General features: G+C 41.9%; 4 protein-coding genes across 7 annotated transcripts; all 4 read left to right on the forward strand.

Annotated features, from left to right (window-relative positions):
* The first annotated feature begins 59 nt into the window (after window positions 1-59).
* On the forward strand, window positions 60-3,109 carry LOC121192663 (acyl-coenzyme A thioesterase 1-like). Its single transcript, XM_041054437.1, has 3 exons — window positions 60-519; window positions 968-1,155; window positions 1,726-3,109. Exons 1-3 carry the CDS (start codon window positions 66-68, stop codon window positions 2,320-2,322), a joined length of 1,239 nt encoding a protein of 412 aa, XP_040910371.1. The 5' UTR covers window positions 60-65; the 3' UTR covers window positions 2,323-3,109.
* Window positions 3,110-3,170: 61 nt separating this feature from the next.
* Window positions 3,171-7,271, forward strand: LOC121192590 (acyl-coenzyme A thioesterase 1-like). 2 transcript variants are annotated; one of them, XM_041054331.1, is made up of 4 exons: window positions 3,171-3,329; window positions 3,870-4,325; window positions 4,838-5,025; window positions 5,893-7,271. In XM_041054331.1, exons 2-4 carry the CDS (start codon window positions 3,872-3,874, stop codon window positions 6,487-6,489), a joined length of 1,239 nt encoding a protein of 412 aa, XP_040910265.1. In that variant the 5' UTR covers window positions 3,171-3,329; window positions 3,870-3,871; the 3' UTR covers window positions 6,490-7,271. The 2 variants fall into 2 exon arrangements, with proteins under 2 accessions (XP_040910265.1, XP_040910264.1); XM_041054330.1 differs by having other exon boundaries at window positions 3,867-4,325; window positions 5,893-7,268.
* A 66-nt stretch (window positions 7,272-7,337) lies between these two features.
* LOC121193292 (acyl-coenzyme A thioesterase 1-like) lies at window positions 7,338-10,674 on the forward strand. Of its 2 annotated transcripts, none has more exons than XM_041055530.1 (4): window positions 7,338-7,496; window positions 8,034-8,492; window positions 9,005-9,192; window positions 10,060-10,674. In XM_041055530.1, exons 2-4 carry the CDS (start codon window positions 8,039-8,041, stop codon window positions 10,654-10,656), a joined length of 1,239 nt encoding a protein of 412 aa, XP_040911464.1. In that variant the 5' UTR covers window positions 7,338-7,496; window positions 8,034-8,038; the 3' UTR covers window positions 10,657-10,674. The 2 variants fall into 2 exon arrangements, with proteins under 2 accessions (XP_040911464.1, XP_040911465.1); XM_041055531.1 differs by having other exon boundaries at window positions 8,037-8,492.
* An 834-nt stretch (window positions 10,675-11,508) lies between these two features.
* LOC121193291 (acyl-coenzyme A thioesterase 1-like) lies at window positions 11,509-14,329 on the forward strand. 2 transcript variants are annotated; one of them, XM_041055527.1, is made up of 4 exons: window positions 11,509-11,664; window positions 12,155-12,622; window positions 12,989-13,191; window positions 13,350-14,329. In XM_041055527.1, the coding sequence occupies exons 2-4, from the start codon at window positions 12,160-12,162 to the stop codon at window positions 13,956-13,958; spliced, it is 1,275 nt and encodes a 424-aa protein (XP_040911461.1). In that variant the 5' UTR covers window positions 11,509-11,664; window positions 12,155-12,159; the 3' UTR covers window positions 13,959-14,329. The 2 variants fall into 2 exon arrangements, with proteins under 2 accessions (XP_040911461.1, XP_040911463.1); XM_041055529.1 differs by having other exon boundaries at window positions 11,513-11,664; window positions 12,158-12,622.
* Window positions 14,330-24,266: the final 9,937 nt, after the last annotated feature.

The raw sequence follows: 24,266 nt of genomic DNA on the forward strand, positions 1-24,266 counted from the left end.
GTGACAGTGTTGTTGCTCTGTTGTGTCACACTTCCCAGAAAGCGTGAAAGTTAATTTCTGAAGAGATGTCTTCCCAAGTCAGACTGAGGCTGCTGCCAAGTGCCAGGTGTATGTTTGACGACCCTGTTCAGGTGACGGTGGCCGGGCTGAGGTCGAGGCAGGTGGTCACCCTGAGAGCAAAGTCAACAAACAAGAAGGGGGTGGTGTTCAGCTCCTCGGCCACATACAGGGCTGATGGGAGCGGGGAGATCGACCTGGAGAGACACCCCTCACTCAGAGGGAGCTATGTTGGGGTTGAACCCATGGGTCTGGTGTGGTCAATGAGGGCAGACGCCTTGCACAAAATATGTCAAAAATCGGATTCAATAAACCCCCATGTGGTGAAGTTCTCTGTGCATGAGGAGGAGGAGGGCAGATTGTTGGCAGAGGCGACCAATGAGAGGTTTCTGATTGGCGATGGAGTCAGCAGGCGCCCTGTCAAAGAGGGGAATTTTCAGGGAGTCCTGTTTACTCCTCCAGGTTAGTGGCAGGAAGTAAAGTGTAATCCATCAATATCTAACACGTTAGAAACAACAGTGGTATTTCAGATCATATTTAAATGTCCTTCTGACTTTTACCAATTTAAATCTGGCAATCTGTTGGTTACAAAAGTTTCATTATCTCAGAAAGTACCAAAGATTCTCTGGATTTAGCTTCTAAAATGTGAAAATTTCCTGCTTTTCTTGATTGTTTTGGATCATTGGATATTAAATATCTGGCCTATATTTGGCCTGTTTGTCAGACAAAACAAACAATTTTATTATTTTTAAGACCTTGGGCTCTAGAAAATTGCTTAATTACTTAAAAAAAAGTTATCAGTAGATCAACAAGTAATGAAAATGATTGACACTGTATAAATAGGATGCACAATATGTTAGATCTAGATCTTAATGTGCTTAATGTGGCCTTCATGTGTCTTATGTTCTAGGGAAAGGTCCATTTCCTGCTGTGCTGGATCTGAACACCTTCATGTCTGAGAAAAGAGCCTGTCTCCTGGCCAACAAAGGGTTTGTGGTTCTGTCTGTAGCGGTGTACAACGACAAGCCGGACAACGTCAAACAGATACATCTGGACCACTTTGAAGAGGCAGTGAACTTCTTACAACAACAAACTGAAGTAAGCTGTTTGAGTAACTATTTAACAGAGCCACAAAAACTGGCACAAGAAAAAAAAGCTGTTGACCTTAACTTATTTTCAGTGAAGAATTTGTAAAAGAAAAAAGATCAGAGATTACACATACTACTACAATACCCCCGCACACTGATGTCCCTCAGAAAATGTTGAGGTCGGTTTCAGACCCACATACAGACAAATACACACATATATTTTTAATTTCTGTGGTGCTTTCAACCCCCCAGTAATGTCCGTCAGTCAGGTCAGTCTGACCTGAACAGTGCCAAAGAGTTATACACAATACACAAGAGTTAAACGTTGAATAACAGATTTTTTTTGGCAACTTGCACAGGTTCTGGTTGTAGTTTAACTCTCTATGGCCACGGATGGATTCATTCGTGTTTAATCATACGGTTATAGTTAGTACTTGGTAATAGTTTTTTTGTAAAATGATTGAGCAACTTGAGGAGACCACATTTAAGTGTAGTCACTGAGGAGAATGCACTATTATCCTGGTGCAGTGTCATAGTCCATTGAGTTTATCATCTCAAATGTGTGTGTTTTTCTTCACAGGTTGGCAGTAAAGGAGTTGGTGTAGTATCTCGATCAAAGGGAGGAGACATTGCGCTTTCACTTGCTGCGTTTGTGCCCGGTGTTGAGGCCACAGTGTGGATCAATGGCTGCTGTGCCAACGTAGCTTTACCTCTCCACTATAATAAGAGTCAGATTCTCCCTGCATTAATGTTTGACACCAGCAAGATGGTTCCTACTGAGTCAGGGGCTGTCATGGGCAAGTATGTTCTGCACAATCCCCTGGCAGAGGAGAACAAGGCCACCCTGGTCCCCATTGAACAAGCAAAGGGACATTTCCTCTTTGCGGCTGCAGAGGACGACCTGAACTGGGACAGCAAGGCTTACATGGACCAGATGGTGGAGAGACTGAGGTGCCATGGGAAGAACAACTTTGAGAGCGTGAGTTACCTTGGAGCGGGACATTACCTTGATCCACCTTATGGACCCTACTGCCCCTCCAGCTTTCATGGGTTTGTGGGCAAACCAGTCCTGTGGGGGGGTGAGCCCAGGTCCCACGCAGCAGCTGAGGTCCACCTGTGGAAGAAGATCCAGGAGTTCTTCAGAACTCACCTGAGCTGTGATGCTACCACAGACTAAAGCTAAGTTATAGATACAAATATGATGATGGAAAAGACTTAGGAACAATCAACAAAATTATGACAACATGGCTGCCAATTAACCAAAGATAACTACTGTGTAAATAACAACGTATCAGTGTAATGAACTGATCGGCGTTTGATCATTTTAGATAATTTAAGATAATTTTAGGGCACTGCTGAATGTGAACTGTAGCATGTATGAGATGTTCCATGACAAATTAAGGATTAAAATCAAAACTTTGTGTAACTCTGTTTAAGAGTCTTTTACCTTTTGAGCTCTGTGCTTTTACACTGAAGGCCAGAGTCCTATTGCTGTTGCTTATGGAATTTGACTGACACCCATGATCTGGTAAGTGAAACTTTTTTTTTTTCCCTGTACCCTTATCTATGTCTTCCCACAATTTTATCACAGAGGTGCTGATATGCAGCACGAATTGTGGTACCACCAGTTCAGTTTGCCACAGGCCTTCTGCCTGATGAAGTTCTCGTCATATGTCACAGATAATTAAAGCAGGTGACCACAATTTAGAGTCCCACAGCAAAACGCCTGAATACTTTTGCAAATGAGAGTTTTCAATATTTAGATTTTTGACAAATGTACGAAAAAATTTTAACATGTTTTCACATAGACAAAAATGGCAATTACAATCAAATCAATCTTCAGAAAGTGAAGGACTGAATATTTTCAGAAGCCATTATATGTACACAAAATGTTTTTATAGTTAAAGTGTTTGCCAATACTAAACCGCATTTCCTTTCAGCACTTCACAATTAAAGAGCTCTGTCGATCAGCCACCGTGAGACGTTTATTGTGAAACAGAAGGAACTTCCTGTTATCATGGAGAAAGACGTTCACTCAGTCTCGCCTCGGACTGTCATGGAGGGTCGGGTCTTCAGGACTCTGTTGGTCCAGTTTTAACTTCACAGGGAGCTGAAGTAAAGAAGCTGATCAGACGAAGAGGGGCTTTACCGTGAGGACGAACATCCACCGTGTTCACCGAGAAGGTAAGAGACGTTTTTAACTCTCAGTCCGTTACCGTGCGCCTGTGTGTGCTGACATAACACAACGGGTTTGCTAACCGTACTACACATAACTTAGAGCAACTTTCACAACTTTCTGAGGTACCTCAAAACTGTACGTCAGAACAGTACTCCAGTAAACGTACACTGGTATTTTCCAGTGCTGGATGCAAGTCTGATCATTAGAAGTGCAAAAATATGTTCTTTTAATCTACTTAATCTTCCTTAACCTCCGACAAAATGGCTGCACAGTTAATCTATAACCTACCCTTGTAACATACATAGTTTTAAGTTCTTAACTATACAGTAATACCAAAAAAACATGGTTTTCCAGCAATGTAAACTTGTGAAAACTCAGAACAGACTGGGCAAAAAACTCTCATGCATTTTCTGTGACAAACTGTTTCCTTCATCGAGCAAATGAGAAATGTTATTATGCCCTTTGTCCAGTTTCATACTGAGCAAAGCCTAAACTTGTAAAAAATTACCAAAAAAAAAAAAAAAATGGATCTTTGGTTTCAGAAGAGATGTCTTCCCAAGTCAGACTGAGACTGCTGCCGAGTGCCAGGTGTTTATTCGACGAGCCAATTCAGGTGACGGTGGCCGGGCTGAGGTCGAGGCAGGTGGTCACCCTGAGAGCCAGGTCAACAGATGAGAAGGGGATGGTGTTCAGCTCCTCGGCCACATACAGGGCTGACGGGAGCGGGGAGATCGACCTGGAGAGAGACCCCTCACTCAGGGGAAGTTACATCGGGGTTGAACCCATGGGTCTGCTGTGGTCGATGAGGGCAGACACCTTGCACAAATGGTTTCAGAAAACTCATTCACTAAACCCCCATGTGGTGAAGTTCTCTGTGCATGAGGAGGAGGAGGGCAGGTTGTTGGCAGAGGCGACCAATGAGAGGTTTCTGATTGGCGATGGAGTCAGCAGGCGCCCTGTCAAAGAGGGGAATTTTCAGGGAGTCCTGTTTACTCCTCCAGGTTAGTGGCTCTCAGCTTTCTGTCTTATTTTAATTCCAGCCTAACAGAGTCTTGTTAGTCTCCAACTAAGCCCTGACAGTGTGACAGCGAGTCAGCAAAATCAAAAGCAGGGCCCCTGAAACCAGCTGAGTTCCATGAAATGCTGCCGTGATTAAAGTTATTTATGACACCTGTGCTTTTCTACTGTGACCAGTTAAAACATTCACAAAAATATTAGCCAATCATTATTATTCAACTGACATTCAGCATTGATGCCTGTACAACAATTTGATTTGATGCACATGAAATATTCACAGGCAGGACGTAATGTGTAATCCATTAATATCTAACATGTTAGAAACATCAGTGGTATTTCAGATCATATTTAAATGTTCTTCTGACTTTTACCAATTTTAATCTGGCAATCTGTTCTTATAATTGACCAACTGTTAAGCCCATTATCTCGGAAAATACCAAAGATTATGTAGTTTTAGCTTCACTAAACTTATACTCGTATGTGTCTTATGTTCTAGGGAAAGGTCCATTTCCTGCTGTGCTGGATCTGAGCACCTTCATGTCTGAGAAAAGAGCCAGTCTCCTGGCCAACAAAGGGTTTGTGGTTCTGTCTGTTACAGTGTACAATGACAAGCCGAACAACGTCAAAGAGTTACATCTAGACCACTTTGAAGAGGCAGTGAACTTCTTACAACAACAAACTGAAGTAAGCTGTTTGAGTAACTATTTAACAGAGCCGCATAAACTTACGAGCCTTTGATTTTGATGCATTAAATGGTAAGGAACTATGGCTTTGGTTTTTCTTTTTATGATGAGAAATTAAACCTACAATAACAGATTTTTTAACAACTTGCACAAGTTCTGTTTGTACTTAACTCTATATGGCCAGGGATGCACTGGAGCTGGGGATGATTAAACACTGGGCTCTGGTAGCAAACCAATAAAATGGTTAACCACACAAAATATAGATTTAATTATTCTTATGCTTAGCCCTACAAGTCAAAGGAATAGTCCAACATTTTAGCAACTGCACCTATTTACTTTCTTGACCTTAGCTTATTTGTTTGGCATATGAATTAGGTAGTTGGCCAATTCTTACGCATTGCTCCTTTAAGATTCAGTCAAAAAAATAATAATAATTGAGGGATACACTAAAATTAAGTAACTATTATGTGCAGTGTTGATGCTCTACTTCTTTAAATGTGATCTTTGTTAGAATATCAGTTAATATAACAAACATAAAATATTTTTGACATGAGGTTTTATTTTGAAGTTTGCTTTTGGTGGTTTTTAAAGTCCACTTCCTCTAGCTGCTTCTCTATCAGTAAGTATGACAATAAGACATTTCACTGTTTTTGTAATATTGGCACAAGGTCATACTGCTTTAAAAACAGGGTGTTAAATACATGTTCATGTTTCATCATACGGTTATAGTTAGTACTTGGTAATAGTTTTTTGTAAAATGATTGAGCAACTTGAGGAGACCACATTTCAGTGTAGTCATTGAGGAGAATGCATTATTATCATAGTCCATTGAGTTTATCATCTCAAATGTGTGTGTTTTTCTTCACAGGTTGGCAGTAAAGGAGTTGGTGTAGTATCTCGATCAAAGGGAGGAGACATTGCGCTTTCACTTGCTGCGTTTGTGCCCGGTGTTGAGGCCACAGTGTGGATCAATGGCTGCTGTGCCAACGTAGCTTTACCTCTCCACTATAATAAGAGTCAGATTCTCCCTGCATTAATGTTTGACACAAGCAAGATGGTTCCTACTGAGTCAGGGGCTGCCATGGGCAAGTATGTTCTGCACAATCCCCTGGCAGAGGAGAACAAGGCCACCCTGGTCCCCATTGAACAAGCAAAGGGACATTTCCTCTTTGCGGCTGCAGAGGACGACCTGAACTGGGACAGCAAGGCTTACATGGACCAGATGGTGGAGAGACTGAGGCGCCATGGGAAGAACAACTTTGAGAGCGTGAGTTACCCTGGAGCGGGACATTACCTTGATCCACCTTATGGACCCTACTTCCCCTCCAGTTTACATGGGGTTGTGGGTAAACCAGTCCTGTGGGGGGGTGAGCCCAGGTCCCACGCAGCAGCTGAGGTCCACCTGTGGAAGAAGATCCAGGAGTTCTTCAGAACTCACCTGAGCTGTGATGCTACCACAGACTAAAGCTAAGTTATAGATACAAATATGATGATGGAAAAGACTTAGGAACAATCAACAAAATTATGACAACATGGCTGCCAATTAACCAAAGATAACTACTGTGTAAATAACAACGTATCAGTGTAATGAACTGATCGGCGTTTGATCATTTTAGATAATTTAAGATAATTTTAGGGCACTGCTGAATGTGAACTGTAGCATGTATGAGATGTTCCATGACAAATTAAGGATTAAAATCAAAACTTTGTGTAACTCTGTTTAAGAGTCTTTTACCTTTTGAGCTCTGTGCTTTTACACTGAAGGCCAGAGTCCTATTGCTGTTGCTTATGGAATTTGACTGACACCCATGATCTGGTAAGTGAAACTTTTTTTTTTTCCCTGTACCCTTATCTATGTCTTCCCACAATTTTATCACAGAGGTGCTGATATGCAGCACGAATTGTGGTACCACCAGTTCAGTTTGCCACAGGCCTTCTGCCTGATGAAGTTCTCGTCATATGTCACAGATAATTAAAGCAGGTGACCACAATTTAGAGTCCCACAGCAAAACGCCTGAATACTTTTGCAAATGAGAGTTTTCAATATTTAGATTTTTGACAAATGTACGAAAAAATTTTAACATGTTTTCACATAGACAAAAATGGCAATTACAATCAAATCAATCTTCAGAAAGTGAAGGACTGAATATTTTCAGAAGCCATTATATGTACACAAAATGTTTTTATAGTTAAAGTGTTTGCCAATACTAAACCGCATTTCCTTTCAGCACTTCACAATTAAAGAGCTCTGTCGATCAGCCACCGTGAGACGTTTATTGTGAAACAGAAGGAACTTCCTGTTATCATGGAGAAAGACGTTCACTCAGTCTCGCCTCGGACTGTCATGGAGGGTCGGGTCTTCAGGACTCTGTTGGTCCAGTTTTAACTTCACAGGGAGCTGAAGTAAAGAAGCTGATCAGACGAAGAGGGGCTTTACCGTGAGGACGAACATCCACCGTGTTCACCGAGAAGGTAAGAGACGTTTTTAACTCTCAGTCCGTTACCGTGCGCCTGTGTGTGCTGACATAACACAACGGGTTTGCTAACCGTACTACACATAACTTAGAGCAACTTTCACAACTTTCTGAGGTACCTCAAAACTGTACGTCAGAACAGTACTCCAGTAAACGTACACTGGTATTTTCCAGTGCTGGATGCAAGTCTGATCATTAGAAGTGCAAAAATATGTTCTTTTAATCTACTTAATCTTCCTTAACCTCCGACAAAATGGCTGCACAGTTAATCTATAACCTACCCTTGTAACATACATAGTTTTAAGTTCTTAACTATACAGTAATACCAAAAAAACATGGTTTTCCAGCAATGTAAACTTGTGAAAACTCAGAACAGACTGGGCAAAAAACTCTCATGCATTTTCTGTGACAAACTGTTTCCTTCATCGAGCAAATGAGAAATGTTATTATGCCCTTTGTCCAGTTTCATACTGAGCAAAGCCTAAACTTGTAAAAAATTACCAAAAAAAAAAAAAAAATGGATCTTTGGTTTCAGAAGAGATGTCTTCCCAAGTCAGACTGAGACTGCTGCCGAGTGCCAGGTGTTTATTCGACGAGCCAATTCAGGTGACGGTGGCCGGGCTGAGGTCGAGGCAGGTGGTCACCCTGAGAGCCAGGTCAACAGATGAGAAGGGGATGGTGTTCAGCTCCTCGGCCACATACAGGGCTGACGGGAGCGGGGAGATCGACCTGGAGAGAGACCCCTCACTCAGGGGAAGTTACATCGGGGTTGAACCCATGGGTCTGCTGTGGTCGATGAGGGCAGACACCTTGCACAAATGGTTTCAGAAAACTCATTCACTAAACCCCCATGTGGTGAAGTTCTCTGTGCATGAGGAGGAGGAGGGCAGGTTGTTGGCAGAGGCGACCAATGAGAGGTTTCTGATTGGCGATGGAGTCAGCAGGCGCCCTGTCAAAGAGGGGAATTTTCAGGGAGTCCTGTTTACTCCTCCAGGTTAGTGGCTCTCAGCTTTCTGTCTTATTTTAATTCCAGCCTAACAGAGTCTTGTTAGTCTCCAACTAAGCCCTGACAGTGTGACAGCGAGTCAGCAAAATCAAAAGCAGGGCCCCTGAAACCAGCTGAGTTCCATGAAATGCTGCCGTGATTAAAGTTATTTATGACACCTGTGCTTTTCTACTGTGACCAGTTAAAACATTCACAAAAATATTAGCCAATCATTATTATTCAACTGACATTCAGCATTGATGCCTGTACAACAATTTGATTTGATGCACATGAAATATTCACAGGCAGGACGTAATGTGTAATCCATTAATATCTAACATGTTAGAAACATCAGTGGTATTTCAGATCATATTTAAATGTTCTTCTGACTTTTACCAATTTTAATCTGGCAATCTGTTCTTATAATTGACCAACTGTTAAGCCCATTATCTCGGAAAATACCAAAGATTATGTAGTTTTAGCTTCACTAAACTTATACTCGTATGTGTCTTATGTTCTAGGGAAAGGTCCATTTCCTGCTGTGCTGGATCTGAGCACCTTCATGTCTGAGAAAAGAGCCAGTCTCCTGGCCAACAAAGGGTTTGTGGTTCTGTCTGTTACAGTGTACAATGACAAGCCGAACAACGTCAAAGAGTTACATCTAGACCACTTTGAAGAGGCAGTGAACTTCTTACAACAACAAACTGAAGTAAGCTGTTTGAGTAACTATTTAACAGAGCCGCATAAACTTACGAGCCTTTGATTTTGATGCATTAAATGGTAAGGAACTATGGCTTTGGTTTTTCTTTTTATGATGAGAAATTAAACCTACAATAACAGATTTTTTAACAACTTGCACAAGTTCTGTTTGTACTTAACTCTATATGGCCAGGGATGCACTGGAGCTGGGGATGATTAAACACTGGGCTCTGGTAGCAAACCAATAAAATGGTTAACCACACAAAATATAGATTTAATTATTCTTATGCTTAGCCCTACAAGTCAAAGGAATAGTCCAACATTTTAGCAACTGCACCTATTTACTTTCTTGACCTTAGCTTATTTGTTTGGCATATGAATTAGGTAGTTGGCCAATTCTTACGCATTGCTCCTTTAAGATTCAGTCAAAAAAATAATAATAATTGAGGGATACACTAAAATTAAGTAACTATTATGTGCAGTGTTGATGCTCTACTTCTTTAAATGTGATCTTTGTTAGAATATCAGTTAATATAACAAACATAAAATATTTTTGACATGAGGTTTTATTTTGAAGTTTGCTTTTGGTGGTTTTTAAAGTCCACTTCCTCTAGCTGCTTCTCTATCAGTAAGTATGACAATAAGACATTTCACTGTTTTTGTAATATTGGCACAAGGTCATACTGCTTTAAAAACAGGGTGTTAAATACATGTTCATGTTTCATCATACGGTTATAGTTAGTACTTGGTAATAGTTTTTTGTAAAATGATTGAGCAACTTGAGGAGACCACATTTCAGTGTAGTCATTGAGGAGAATGCATTATTATCATAGTCCATTGAGTTTATCATCTCAAATGTGTGTGTTTTTCTTCACAGGTTGGCAGTAAAGGAGTTGGTGTAGTATCTCGATCAAAGGGAGGAGACATTGCGCTTTCACTTGCTGCGTTTGTGCCCGGTGTTGAGGCCACAGTGTGGATCAATGGCTGCTGTGCCAACGTAGCTTTACCTCTCCACTATAATAAGAGTCAGATTCTCCCTGCATTAATGTTTGACACAAGCAAGATGGTTCCTACTGAGTCAGGGGCTGCCATGGGCAAGTATGTTCTGCACAATCCCCTGGCAGAGGAGAACAAGGCCACCCTGGTCCCCATTGAACAAGCAAAGGGACATTTCCTCTTTGCGGCTGCAGAGGACGACCTGAACTGGGACAGCAAGGCTTACATGGACCAGATGGTGGAGAGACTGAGGCGCCATGGGAAGAACAACTTTGAGAGCGTGAGTTACCCTGGAGCGGGACATTACCTTGATCCACCTTATGGACCCTACTTCCCCTCCAGTTTACATGGGGTTGTGGGTAAACCAGTCCTGTGGGGGGGTGAGCCCAGGTCCCACGCAGCAGCTGAGGTCCACCTGTGGAAGAAGATCCAGGAGTTCTTCAGAACTCACCTGAGCTGTGATGCTACCACAGACTAAAGCTAAGTTATAGATACAAATATGATGATGGAAAAGACTTAGGAACAATCAACAAAATTATGACAACATGGCTGCCAATTAACCAAAGATAACTACTGTGTAAATAACAACGTATCAGTGTAATGAACTGATCGGCGTTTGATCATTTTAGATAATTTAAGATAATTTTAGGGCACTGCTGAATGTGAACTGTAGCATGTATGAGATGTTCCATGACAAATTAAGGATTAAAATCAAAACTTTGTGTAACTCTGTTTAAGAGTCTTTTACCTTTTGAGCTCTGTGCTTTTACACTGAAGGCCAGAGTCCTATTGCTGTTGCTTATGGAATTTGACTGACACCCATGATCTGGTAAGTGAAACTTTTTTTTTTTTCCCTGTACCCTTATCTATGTCTTCCCACAATTTTATCACAGAGGTGCTGATATGCAGCACGAATTGTGGTACCACCAGTTCAGTTTGCCACAGGCCTTCTGCCTGATAAAGTTCTCGTCATATGTCATAGATAATTAAAGTAGGTGACCACAATTTAGAGTCCCACAGCAAAACGCCTGAATACTTTTGCAAATGAGAGTTTTCAATATTTAGATTTTTGACAAATGTACGAAAAAATTTTAACATGTTTTCACATAGACAAAAATGGCAATTACAATCAAATCAATCTTCAGAAAGTGAAGGACTGAATATTCTCAGAAGCCATTATATGTACACAAAATGTTTTTATAGTTAAAGTGTTTGCCAATACTAAACCGCATTTCCTTTCAGCACTTCACAATTAAAGAGCTCTGTCGATCAGCCACCGTGAGACGTTTATTGTGAAACAGCAGGAACTTCCTGTTATCATGGAGAAAGACGTTCACTCAGTCTCGCCTCGGACTGTCATGGAGGGTCGGGTCTTCAGGACTCTGTTGGTCCAGTTTTAACTTCACAGGGAGCTGAAGTAAAGAAGCTGATCAGACGAAGAGGGGCTTTACCGTGAGGACGAACATCCACCGTGTTCACCGAGAAGGTAAGAGACGTTTTTAACTCTCAGTCCGTTACCGGACGCACGGCCTGTGTGTGCTAACATAACATAACACAACAGGTTTGCTAACTATACTACGCATGGTTAGCGTAGAGTAACTTTCACAACTTTCTGAGGTACCTCAAAACTGTACGTCAGAACAGCACTCCAGTAAACGTACACTGGTATTTTCCAGTGCTGGATGCAAGTCTGATCATTAAAAGTGCAAAAATATGTTTTTTTAATCTACTTAATCTTCCTGTTTTATAGCTTTACCTCCGACAAAATGGCTGCACAGTTAATCTATAACCTACCCTTGTAACATACATAGTTTTAAGTTTTTAACTATACAGTAATACCAAAAAACATGGTTTTCCAGCAATGTAAACTTGTGAAAACTCAAAACAGACTGCCATTTGTCCAGTTTCATACTGAGCAAAGCCTAAACTTGTAAAAAATTACAAAAAAATAAAATAAAATGCATCTTTGGTTTCAGAAGAGATGTCTTCCCAAGTCAGACTGAGACTGCTGCCGAGTGCCAGGTGTTTATTCGACGAGCCAATTCAGGTGACGGTGGCCGGGCTCAGGTCGAGGCAGGTGGTCACCCTGAGAGCCAGGTCAACAGATGAGAGGGGGATGGTGTTCAGCTCCTCGGCCACCTACAGGGCTGACGGGAGCGGGGAGATCGACCTGGAGAGAGACCCCTCACTCAGAGGGAGCTACGTCGGGGTTGAACCCATGGGTCTGCTGTGGTCGATGAGGGCAGACGCCTTGCACAAAAGGTTTCAGAAAACTCATTCACTAAACCCCCATGTGGTGAAGTTCTCTGTGCATGAGGAGGAGGAGGAGGGGGAGGGCAGGATGCTGGCAGAAGTGGCCAATGAGAGGTTTCTGATTGCAGAGGGCATCAGCCGCTGCCCCGTCAAAGAGGGGAATATTCGTGGAGTTCTGTTCACTCCCCCTGGTTGGTCTATGTCTCTGTTATGCCTTAAATTTTTTACTTAGTAAAGTTATTTTTTGATATTTGTTCTTTATTTTTTATCATCAAGTGTTGCCTGGTTAGCCACGATTTGATGTAGCTGTCGCCTGATGCCAAAGAACTCCATTGTTGCCCGAAACAACTATAGAAAATGCTCTGAGGAGCCAAACCTTTTTATAAATCATATAAAAAACATTATGCTGGTCCCAGCGTCTCATCAGTGAACATTTGATGCTTTTCTTATTAAAATATGATAATAAAGTGAATATAGTTGAGTTTTGGACTGTTGGTTAAATAAAACTGCAGGAAATAATTATGTATGTAACGTGTGTTCACATCCATCTGGTCTAGGAGGAGGTCCGTTCCCTGGTGTATTGGATCTGTACACTTTTGGTGGAGGATTATCTGAGAAAAGGGCCGCTCTGCTGGCCAGCCGAGGATTTGTGGTTCTGACTGTAGCGCTGTACGGCCATGACGACATGCCGAGGAACATCAGAGAGCTTCATCTGGATTATTTTGAGGAGGCAATAGAGTTTTTAAGAAAACGAGACAAGGTGAGTTCTCTAAATCTTGATTTTTGGGAATTTCTCTGACACTCTGCTAAGATGCTATATATGTTAGAGCAGGTGCTCGTCTGCAAAGTCCTGCAGTAAAAATCAGATAATATTTGCAGTTTAATTTTATTGCTCTTCATTCGCATGTTTTTCCACAGGTGGGCAGTAAAGGAGTTGGTCTGATATCCCTTTCAAAAAGTGGAGATCTTGCACTTTCAGCAGCCTCTTACCTGCCAGGTGTTGAGGCCACAGTGTGGATCAACGGCTGCTGTGCCAACACAGCTTTACCCCTCTACTATAAGAAAAGCCAGATCCTTCCCCCGTTAATGTTTGACATAAGCAAGATAATTCCCACTGAGTCAGGAGCCAGCATCGTCAAGTATGGAGTTGAAAATCCCCTGGTGGAGGAGAACCAGGCCACCCTGGTCCCCATTGAACAAGCAAAGGGACATTTCCTCTTTGTAGCTGCAGAGGACGACCTGAACTGGGACAGCAAGGCTTACATGGACCAGATGGTGGAGAGACTGAGGCGCCATGGGAAGAACAACTTTGAGAGCGTGAGTTACCCTGCAGCGGGGCATTACCTAGAGCCACCTTACGGGCCCTACTGCCCTTCCAGCTTTCATGGGCTTGTGGGTAAACCAGTCCTGTGGGGGGGTGAGCCCAGGTCCCACGCAGCAGCTGAGGCCCACCTGTGGAAGAAGATCCAGGAGTTCTTCAGAACTCACCTGAGCTGTGATGCTACACAGACTAAAGCCAAGTTATAGACTCAGAAACAGATAAATCCCAATATTTTATGTAACTGTGGACAATTATATATATGATGGTTTAATATTTTTGTGATTAGATGAACAAATGAATTGGTAGATGATTCACTATTTCACATATAAAAAGATGACTTTACCTGGTGCAGGCTTATTACATTACAAAGAGAAACTTTTCGTTTTTAGTGCATTAATAATGTGCAGTCAGCCCATGAGCCAGTGTTATGATGTAAGAGGAAACTGTAAAGTACAAATCTGAGATGTACATGTGACAGGTGGCAGGTGAGCTGCCATTTAAAGACTGTTAAACTGTGAGGCAGAATCTGGTGAAGATGTAAAGACATCAGTTACCTTTAAAGAATATCTGAACTCTGTGTGTGTGTGTGTGTGTCTGCTTCTTTCTCTTTCTCCCACCCTTTGGCAGGCTTAACTGACCTGCTGTCAGGAGCCTGTCAGTCATCACTTTGGCCACTAGATGGCAATATAAGCCTTTAATGAGCAGTGTGGCGCTGAGCACTGAGGTGACCGGGACACTTCACAAACTGCCATTGTAAGGCTTTTATTTTGAAGCAGGTACAGCTTCTTCTGGGCTTGTTTACCGACTTAAGGGACCGATGACCAGTTTACTTTTTTCCCAGATGCACACACACACACATATTTCTGATCAGTTGATCCACACACCTTTACAAATAATTATGCTTCAATAATGCCCACATAGTAAGGAACAGGAAAATGAAGGAACAGGCAGAACTCAAAGCAACTTAAGCCAGAGAAAAGATAAGATAATAATAATTATTATTATTATTCAAAGCAGTCACACTTCTCCACTGTGCTCGGTATATTAAGCATTGTCCCACAGGGTTTTAACGACTGTGTTGTCAGGATATTTGGAAACAGACAATATCAGACAACAACTCAAAGAGCTGAAACATGAAGTGACGTCTGCTTAGTGCGTTTTACGTTTGAAGAAACACATGAATACTTATATTTGAATGTGAGAAGAGGCAGAAGCCAATCTCAAACTGTCTTTCCTGTCCATTCTGCCAAATCACACACACACACATACACGTACACGAGGGGACTCTTAAATCCACAGTTAATCATTTTCTTTTTCAATTAAGTAAATTGTAAAGCTTTTGCGGGTTAATGTTCCAAACCTTTTGTTCAGATTCAGCATCTCTCAGCAGCTACACATCGAAACAACCTCGGCAAAACAGAATAAAGTAGAGCTAAAAAGGAAACAAGAGGCCGAGAACAAAACATGACTTACTCATAACTATCTCACTCTCTTTCTCTCTCGTTCTCACTCTTGAGAAATAAGAGATAACAGGTTATTGTTCCTGGCAAGCTCAGTAGAGCGTAAGTTCATCAAGATAGCAGAACCAGCCTTGATCTGCCTCCTCGATTCATGGGGCATCACAGTTGAAACACACTTTCTCCTCCTCTCCTCTCCTTTGTGTTTCTGTATCTGACTGCTCCTTTCGTGTCATTTCAGCTTGTCAGCGCTCTCAGCCACCTCCGGCTTTTGAAAGGCAGAGAATTATTTGTTCCACTGTACAGTACCCACACAAAGAGAAGCAGTCCTCGAGGTTGAGGTTATACTTGAGTTTCTGTGTTCCTCGGTGAAAGTGGATTTATTTTTGCAGTCTTACTATGCTGCGTGTATCGCAAAGCGAATGAAGGAATGTGTTTTTTTCTGGAGGACATAATTAAAAAAGCAGCCTGATGGATTATGACGAATGCATCCAGGGTTGTGGTGCTGCCGTGACCAGCAGTGGACAAACTCTGATGCTCATCTCTACGAATCAGTTCCTAAACTCCAGCAACTTGACAACGTGGGCATAAATCTGGCCTCACAGATTGTTAACAGTTCCATTTTTATTGCAGCCCAGTGTGCTGCAAGTAGATGCACTTGTGAAAGGCCTCGGCATGTGGATTGTAAAGTAGGATTCTGTAGTTTATTACTGCAAAACATAAGAGCCTTTCAATTTGACGAGAGTATGTTGATAACCAGGTAAATCTTATCATTTTTTTTCCTGTGGTTTGTGTGAAACTTTAAAACTATGTTGATAAAGTCAGCCCCAGATGTGTTTCATGAAATCAATTTGAAATGATCAACATTTGCCCTCAGAGGCCTTAAAGAGGAGATTTACTGGCCTAAAGGCCGCACTCGCAGCTCCCGGAGGTGTTTCCACAGAGAGCTGAACTTCAGTGCATTTTCTGAAAGACGGCTTCTTTCCTTTGTCTCTGTGAAAAGATGAAACGTGTCCTTTAGGTTTTTCAGGACCACATTCTAAACATTTGTTTGTCCAGCTGCTGTTGACCTGCACACTGCACTGTATGAACGCCTGCTTTAATGTCTTTTATTTAGCTGTGTGTCGGAGCTCTGCCTCTTCCCTGTACTTCTTACATTTGTTGCTTGCACTGTGTGTGAACACAGTGTGCCTGTGAGCACATTTGCGCAACACACTTGATCCTGATTTCAAATAGCACCTGTGTTAAATCATTTGTGAGTATGAGCACATCATTTGTGAGCAGAGATAAAAGAGGGATTATTTACCTGAGGACTTACACAGTTACAGCTCCCACGTGGCATTGACTGCTCATGTGATATGAATGTTGTTGTTGAATGTTAAATATTTCTGATGCTTGTTTCCCTTCTACGCCCACATCTGAACTTTTGAACCTCTGGCCGTGAATTCGCTTCTCTAGCTCACTTCCTTCACCTTACGGCAGTGTGCCGCTGCTCTTCTGATTGAGAACAAACACCGGTCCGCCTCTGACAGGATATCCATCATGACACTGTGTTTTGTGAATGTAGCCACAGGCTCGTGAACGCACCACGCTATAACTGCTGTATTTTTAATGAGTAATAATGACAAGGAAGCGAGACACAGCGCTTAAAGAGGAAACAAAATCAAAGAGCAAACATCCTGATAATGCAGTTCAGTTTTCAAAGTGATATAAATCTAAAGTTCACCTGTTGTAACTTGAGGATGTCCTGTCTCAAACATACTGTATACACAGCCATCTTCAGCAGAGCACTGCTGTGTATGTGAGCTAAACACAGTTTCTCTCATTAGTAAGCAAAACTATTCCGCTGTGTGGTTCATTTGCTGGTCAAGTGTTGTCTTGACAACCCTGTCTCTTAGAAACCTTTACATACAACAGTTTAGCAGCAGAAAATAACATTAATAAGGATGAAGTGCCCCAATTATGTTCATCAAAAATAATAAGGAAACGTTTCTCAAGAAGCAGTCTGCAAAACACTGACTGTCAACGTATTTTATTTATTTTTACCCACAATACAACTCTCACAACAACAAAAACATATGTTCATTTTCTTTCGTTAATTAATTTAGTTACATTTTGAAAAAGCTGACAATGACTGGAAGTGTTTGCTTTTTTTGATAATTTTTTTTTTTTAACCAAAGCTACACCCTGATCGCCTTCCTACGTCCTGACCAAGCAGAATGAACAACATGACCTGCTTTGCACAGCCTTCATTAATGTTACCCAGCTTTCTTTAACTGTATGAGCACAGGATAAATTTCAGCATTAATCAGAATATCACACAGATCACTGAATGTGTCTTTTTACTCCATCCCACTTTCAGCCAGCTGCGTTAAATTGCTCTGCTTGGCCGGAGCAGAAAACAGCGAGAGGCAGAACTGTGTTGGCCTGAGCTGTGTGTTTAAACTGGTAAAAACATTACCATGCTATCATGTCATTCCTGTGTATCATTAGGCTCTATACATGTAGTCTACACTGTGTAATTAGCTCAGCAGGCTAATGACAAGGGCTGATGGGAGCCAGGATCTCTGTTCCCATCTGGTGCAAGTTTATTTATTTATTTATTGGAGTGGTTGTATAAGATAAGGAGACCGTATTGTGCATGTTTCTATCTGTGCTGTAGTTGTGATTGTGCTGTGAACCAGCACAACCCGATGAGCACTGTAAGCATCAAAAGACGGGACTCGTTAGTGACATAAAAAGACCCCCCCACACCTCCAGCTCTCTAAAGCCACATCTCTTTCACATTTGAAACTTAAGAAGAATCTCTTGCACTTTGCTCAATAATGCATCACACATCAGCCTTTTTTTCTTCTGCACTTCCAGTTGCTCTTAGAAAGCACTCGGTTTCCACAGTCTCTTACCTTGATTACTGACTGAGGCGAGATCCCACAGACAGAACCAGTTATTTTAGTGTAAATGGGTGCCATAGGTGTCAATGCTAAGCTACGCTAAACAAGCCCTGGGGCTAATTCTGTCGGCGCTCATGCATTTTCCCATCCTGCTGCTTTAGCTGTATATTTTTGGAGATTCATTAACAAGGGAAACCAGACACAAACAAACTGCTTTACATAAGCTCAATAGGATCTGTGTTAATATTTGTGCTTATAATTCAGACATAACTGCCAGCACTGGTAGTTCTGCAGCCATTTTGCTGCAGGGTTGTTGATATTTCTGTGGTTCCTTTCACCATGTGGGAGATTTCATTGCTGTCTAACATTCCCAGTTTCCCCAACTCAGAATTACAACTAGAAAGTTGTTATGAACACAGCAAATCTGATGTAATGATATGGCACAATGCAGCATAAGCTTGTAATGAATAAACAGAGATGAAGTTGAAAATAAATAAATGGAATCAGTCCATAAGATATAGATTTTAAAGGGCTACACCCAGGTTGCTAAGGGAGGACATGACCATGGGGTCCTCAGTGGCAGCTGCTGTAGCCCTGGTGGCAGCTTTGGGTTTTTTTCTTTGTTTAACTGGAAAATAAATCTTGCATGGTCATTATGATTTGAGCGTCTGTAATGACCTGTGAGGAAAATCGCTCTCGTAGCCTTTGATTTCATAAGCAGCGAAAAAGCAGAGAGTTCAATTGAGTTCCACTGTTTTCATCCAGCGACGTTAATTACCTTTTCATTTACATAACCGAAAGAGCCTCTTATCCTTTTCTTTTTTTTTTTTAAATCTTTGGTCCTTGTTTCTTTCCCTGCAACATACAAGCAAAAAACATGCAGAGCTACCGTGTTATCTCCTTTTAATTCATTTAACAAGGACACGAGGATGCAGCAATTCCAGAAACATTTATTCAAATCCCCCAGCAGTTCAGTGGCCCGCGTGTTTGGCAGCTCTCCTCAGGCCCTCGCCAAGATGCAGATGAAGAACCATGTGAGCCAGGCTTTGAAAACAGACGATCAAAGACTTCCATGCTTCTGGTAAAAGCATAAAATCTGCTTGTTTGTCCCACGGGTTCGGTCATTTGAACTAATCCCAGTGAGACCTGCAATGGTTCACTGAGGCTCCACAACATTTCCACGTGTCAGAGCTGCGTGGAAGTCTGCATATTTATAGTTTTCTGAGTCATGTTTGCTAATGCTGTGTAGATTTATGTATTTATGCAGAAATGCAGTAGATGATGATGATGTGGAAATGCAACTTTGTACGCTCGTGTTATCTCTGTCTCTGATAGATCAATTATAGACGTGATCACATCCATAAAATCATTTTTCCCATGAAACATTCTGCCTCTCAGCAGGTGGAGAGGCACTTATTTGAAAGTCTGGATTCTATCCTGCTGCCTGTATTGGATTATTGTCTTCCATGTATTGACATCTTCAGCCCTCTGGTATAAAACTGTTTCTCCCAATGACGTAGTGCTTTGCACAACCTCATGATGGTGCTACAGTTAAAGACTTTGAGCTTAAACCCACAATCACAGGTACCTCTGGCCCAGTTTTTGGGAGTTTAAAAAAAAAAACAAACTCCAAACTACTCATGTTAAACACAAAGGTTGCCCCTTAGCACGGCAAGAACTGTGATTCCCCTCTTTCCCTACTTTTACCAATAAAGATTTCACACCAGAATTCAGACTTTAAAAATGTGCTTTCCTAGATTAAATAAACATTTTAAAAAAGTAAGAGGGTTTAAATAAATTGAACCTACTTGCTTTATATGACATACCTCACCACATAGATTCTGACTTAAGAAAACTGAATAAACAAAATGGCTTCCCATCACATCCTCAAGGCTGCCATGTGGCAACCAATCACTGACCAGGAACCACTGAGGCAGTCACTTATCTCAGCCAATCATAGCAGCCCCTCCTCAGGTCATCAGGCTCAGAGCCGCACCACCAACACCACCACAGGTCAAGAGGGAGAAAAGGTGCAACAACACATAAACCATACACAACATCTTAAATTGTCTCACACACCGTGTGAGGGATTTGAAGCATCCTGACTGAGCCGTAACTGCACACTACACTGGATTCTGCTTTAAAACAGCCTTTGAACAACATGCTCCTGTTAGCATTTCATGTTTATTTTTATTACATGAAAGAAGTGCAGACTGGCCTGAGGAGAAAATAGATACCTGTATTTCAGCGCTGGCTGGGTGATGAGTAATTCTTGCCTCTCAAAAAGTGGTTGAGAAAAAAAAAAGCACGTTGGTGCAGTCGGATGCAGAGACATGAATTTTATTAACTCTTTGAGATGTTTGCAGTGATTCAGGACTTTCACTTTGTCCCTGCCAATTTACCTTCGAATCAAAAATCATTATTATGGTGGTTAAGGTTTCCTTGCTTTTATAGTCCACCTGCTGGATGAAAAGGACTCATAAAGTAAAAGCATAAATGAAAGAAACTGCAGAGGGAGGCTGTTGAATGACTCCAAATACATAATCACAGGAATGAAGTGTTGTGCTGTAAATCTGAGCAAAAATTGTGGCATGGTTCAAGTCTGCGGGTTTGGACTGACCTCATACACATTATCCTCCTTTCTGTCTTGATATGTCGTCACAAATGGCGACTTTGGATAGAAGTGTAGCTTCATCTAATACAGCGAACTTTACAGAGCTCTGCACACGAGACAGATCAGTATTGAAATACAGGTCTGTGTGTGTGTGTGAGTGAGGAAGGTAGTGAAACCTCAGGTGAACCTCTGCTCTCATTTTCAGATCTTGTGACAGCCCAGGGACGAGAGTTCGAACGGGAGAGGGAGCACAGCGGTTATATAATGAATCCTATAAGAATAAAGTGCAGGCGGATGAGGAGGTGTCAAGAGGAAAAAGGTTTCATTATGTAACCTGATAATGAAGGGTGGCGATGACAATGACACTTTCAAAAGTCACTGTCACAGCTTGAGGATAAAGCACAAAGTTATTTGCACGTCACTTCTGATGGGATTCTGTGCTCTTCAACAAATTAGGTAAAGGATAAAATCATCAAATGCAGCAAAGCACTTGGATTCTTGCAAGCGGGGGAAAAAAAAATCCCTCCCTTGGCAGTTGTTGTGCCCTTGAGCAAGGCATGTACTTCCCAGCTTCTTCACTGGAGCAGGAGAAAGCTGGTTGTTGGTTCATAGTGTGGACATGTGGACATGTTGTGAGCACTTCAGGTGATTTGTCCCTCTTACACTGTTTGAAACCCAGAACAGAAACACATAAACCTCAGGGCTGTCTGTTTTATTTATTTATTTATTTTTGAATTCACTCACTCTCTCAATCCTAAGTCCCTCAGTCACAGGTAGCCTATCTGCCCCCTAGTGGCAGGTGTACGGATCATGACAATGTGTACAAGTGACAAAGCCACATGGTTCTGCAAGAACACCGAACTGTGCAGGAACCTTTGCACTGAGTGTGTTAAACTTTGGGCCGTTGTTTGCTTGTGTCCATTTTAAGTACAACCAGTTAATGCTACTTGTGCATTTTAAAGTGTCAAAATAATTTAACCAGTCGGTGTCTGTACTGGTTAGATGTCAGCTCCCCTTCTTTAAAGAGTGCCCCCAGCAGGAGAGAATGTGAAATACACACACACACACACACACACATTCATATTCAAGAGCGACTGTGTGAAGGTTGATCTGCTGCATATTAAATACTTCACAATGCACAGCTTCTCTCCTGCTGGAAGCTGTCTGACCATCCTCTGTTTGTCCTGCCATTGTTAGCAGGCGGTTTGTGCACACACACACACACTTTTAAATCCTGTCACCTCTCTTTCAACTTTTCCAGTGAAAGCAGGAACAGAACCGCAGGCCATCGGCCCACATGTCACTTTTTTTATTTCTGCAGTGGTGAAGCTTCTGATTTGATGGTGACGTAAAGACACAGGATTCACTGCCACCACGTTTTTTTTCTTCTCAATCTGTCCACAAACAAAGTAAAATAAAATAAAAATAAATGGAAACGCAGGTTTGGTGTGTGCGTCAGCACTGAGACTGATTAGATTACAAATATGAAACCTGAAGAAAATAAAAAGCCATTTAACATCTTTTTTTTTTTTTTTTTTTTTTTTATGTTTATCAAACCCCCCCATTTTGTGTTTTTGGTGTCATTTCATTCTTTGCTTCTGTTACAACCCAATTTCCCCAGTGCGATCATTAAATTTTCTTCTGATGTTATTTCTTGAATTGAAGACCCACAGTATCCTGAGTTGGGGAGGGGGTGGGGGGGTGGGGGGTGATGTTATGCTATTCACATGCATTTTATAATTTCCAAAATCGACAGGTATTCAGAAAATATGAGTAGACAATTATGTGAAATTGCATTCTCGAGTGTGCACCCCTGCTGCTGGAAGGCACTTTGGTTAAAGGCTGATTTTCTCCTTATTGCTGACGTGAGGTTTGGACCCAGCAGCTCTCATAACGCAGCATCATAACACTCTGTGTGTGTGAGCATGCGGGAGTGTTTCCTCAGGTGTCTGAGGAGAGTTTGGAAGTGATCTCTCACACCTCAGTGCTCAGAGCTCTCTGCGAGGGGGGAGGAGAGGCCAGAGGATGAACATAATCCAATCACCACCAACACACATGGCCATTTATACACACTCTCCTACTTATCCTGGAGCCACACACACACACACACACACACTACAGAATACAGATATATACTGTCTAAGGAAAATATTGGAGACGTTATCCTGGGTCATCAAGCTCCTTTTGGACAGTCCAGCAGGGGTTTTGCATGTTTTTGCAAATTTACTGTGATTGCTACACACTCTAATCTCTGCAAAACTTGTATTTTTATCATCTCATGCCACACAGTTGTACTACATACATCCCAGATCAGCTTCTTGAAACTATACTGTATATTTGCACTGAGTGAAATATTTAAGACTCCATGCCTTTCACAGCTGCACTCTTCCATCAGTTGGGAATGTTCAGAGTGTCGTCTGTTGTCATTTTACATTTCCACAGTTTCACCCAGACAAGGCTGGTGTCTTTGGAACCTGTGGGATTTCAACTAGGGTGTAAAATAAAGATCTGTTGGTCTGAACAATGTTCTGCTGCACAGAATGAGTTTGTAAAGGGAAACCCGACCAAATCGAGCTCTGATCACAGATTCTGTGGAGCGCTAATGCAAATTATAAAAAGTTGTTGCTATGTTTGATAAATTGTCACAAGTGATTTGACTGGAGTCAACATCCGTTGATTGAAGTTTGAAAATAAAGTTTGAAAACGAAAAAAAAAAAAAAGAAAAAGAAAAAAAGTCTGGAGGTGTAGAGTTAGAAAGAAACGAGCTGATGAGAGATCTGTAGCCCACTCCTCATCTCTGTCTGAGGCTAGGAGCTCAAGGCTACGTTAGCCACTACTGGCATAACACACATATGGTCAGTTGTATTGTGGGTGATATAGACATCAGGTCTTGAAAAGAAAGAAAACTGCATGAAATAAAAAATATGATATCTGTGGTTCTGCTACATAAATCTTGTCCATCGTGAGCCCAGTAACGTTATCGTGAAGCGGCCTCCTGAACCAGTCAAACGGAGCAGAGGCTGCGATCTGGCAGGGTGGCAGCGGCAGAGCTGGTTATTTGTAGAGGGCTTGATTACGGTGATGAGGTGCAGCTGGTGTGGCTCTGCTCTGACTCCAGCACACCTGCTTCCACTCAGACAATCACAGGCACCGGGAGACAGAGGGAGAGGGAGCCATGGGGAAGTGACACCAGGTTAGGGAGACACAGAATGAGAAGTGCAGGTTGGGGGTGGGGGTGGGGGCTGAGGTGTCAGGGAAGGTTGCTGAGGCAGATGTGACACCGTTCAGCCACAACGTTAAAACCAGTAACAAGTGAAGTAGAAAAAAATGCATCCAATAATGTCAAACTGGCCACAGATCGTCAGGTAAAATGTCACGCGTGCACCAGCTGTTGTGAAGGACGCTGACACGGTCCAGGAAGAATCTCTAACTTTCTCACATTTCTCTTTTGTGGCAAATTTAAAAAGGGCGATCGATAAATGATAACATGAACCTGGACTCGCCTCATCAGTGGACTTTATGAGACAGAGAAAAAAACGTTTACATTGCTCG

This window comes from Toxotes jaculatrix, chromosome 14 (assembly GCF_017976425.1).
Source record: "Toxotes jaculatrix isolate fToxJac2 chromosome 14, fToxJac2.pri, whole genome shotgun sequence".
Lineage (NCBI taxonomy): Eukaryota > Metazoa > Chordata > Actinopteri > Toxotidae > Toxotes > Toxotes jaculatrix.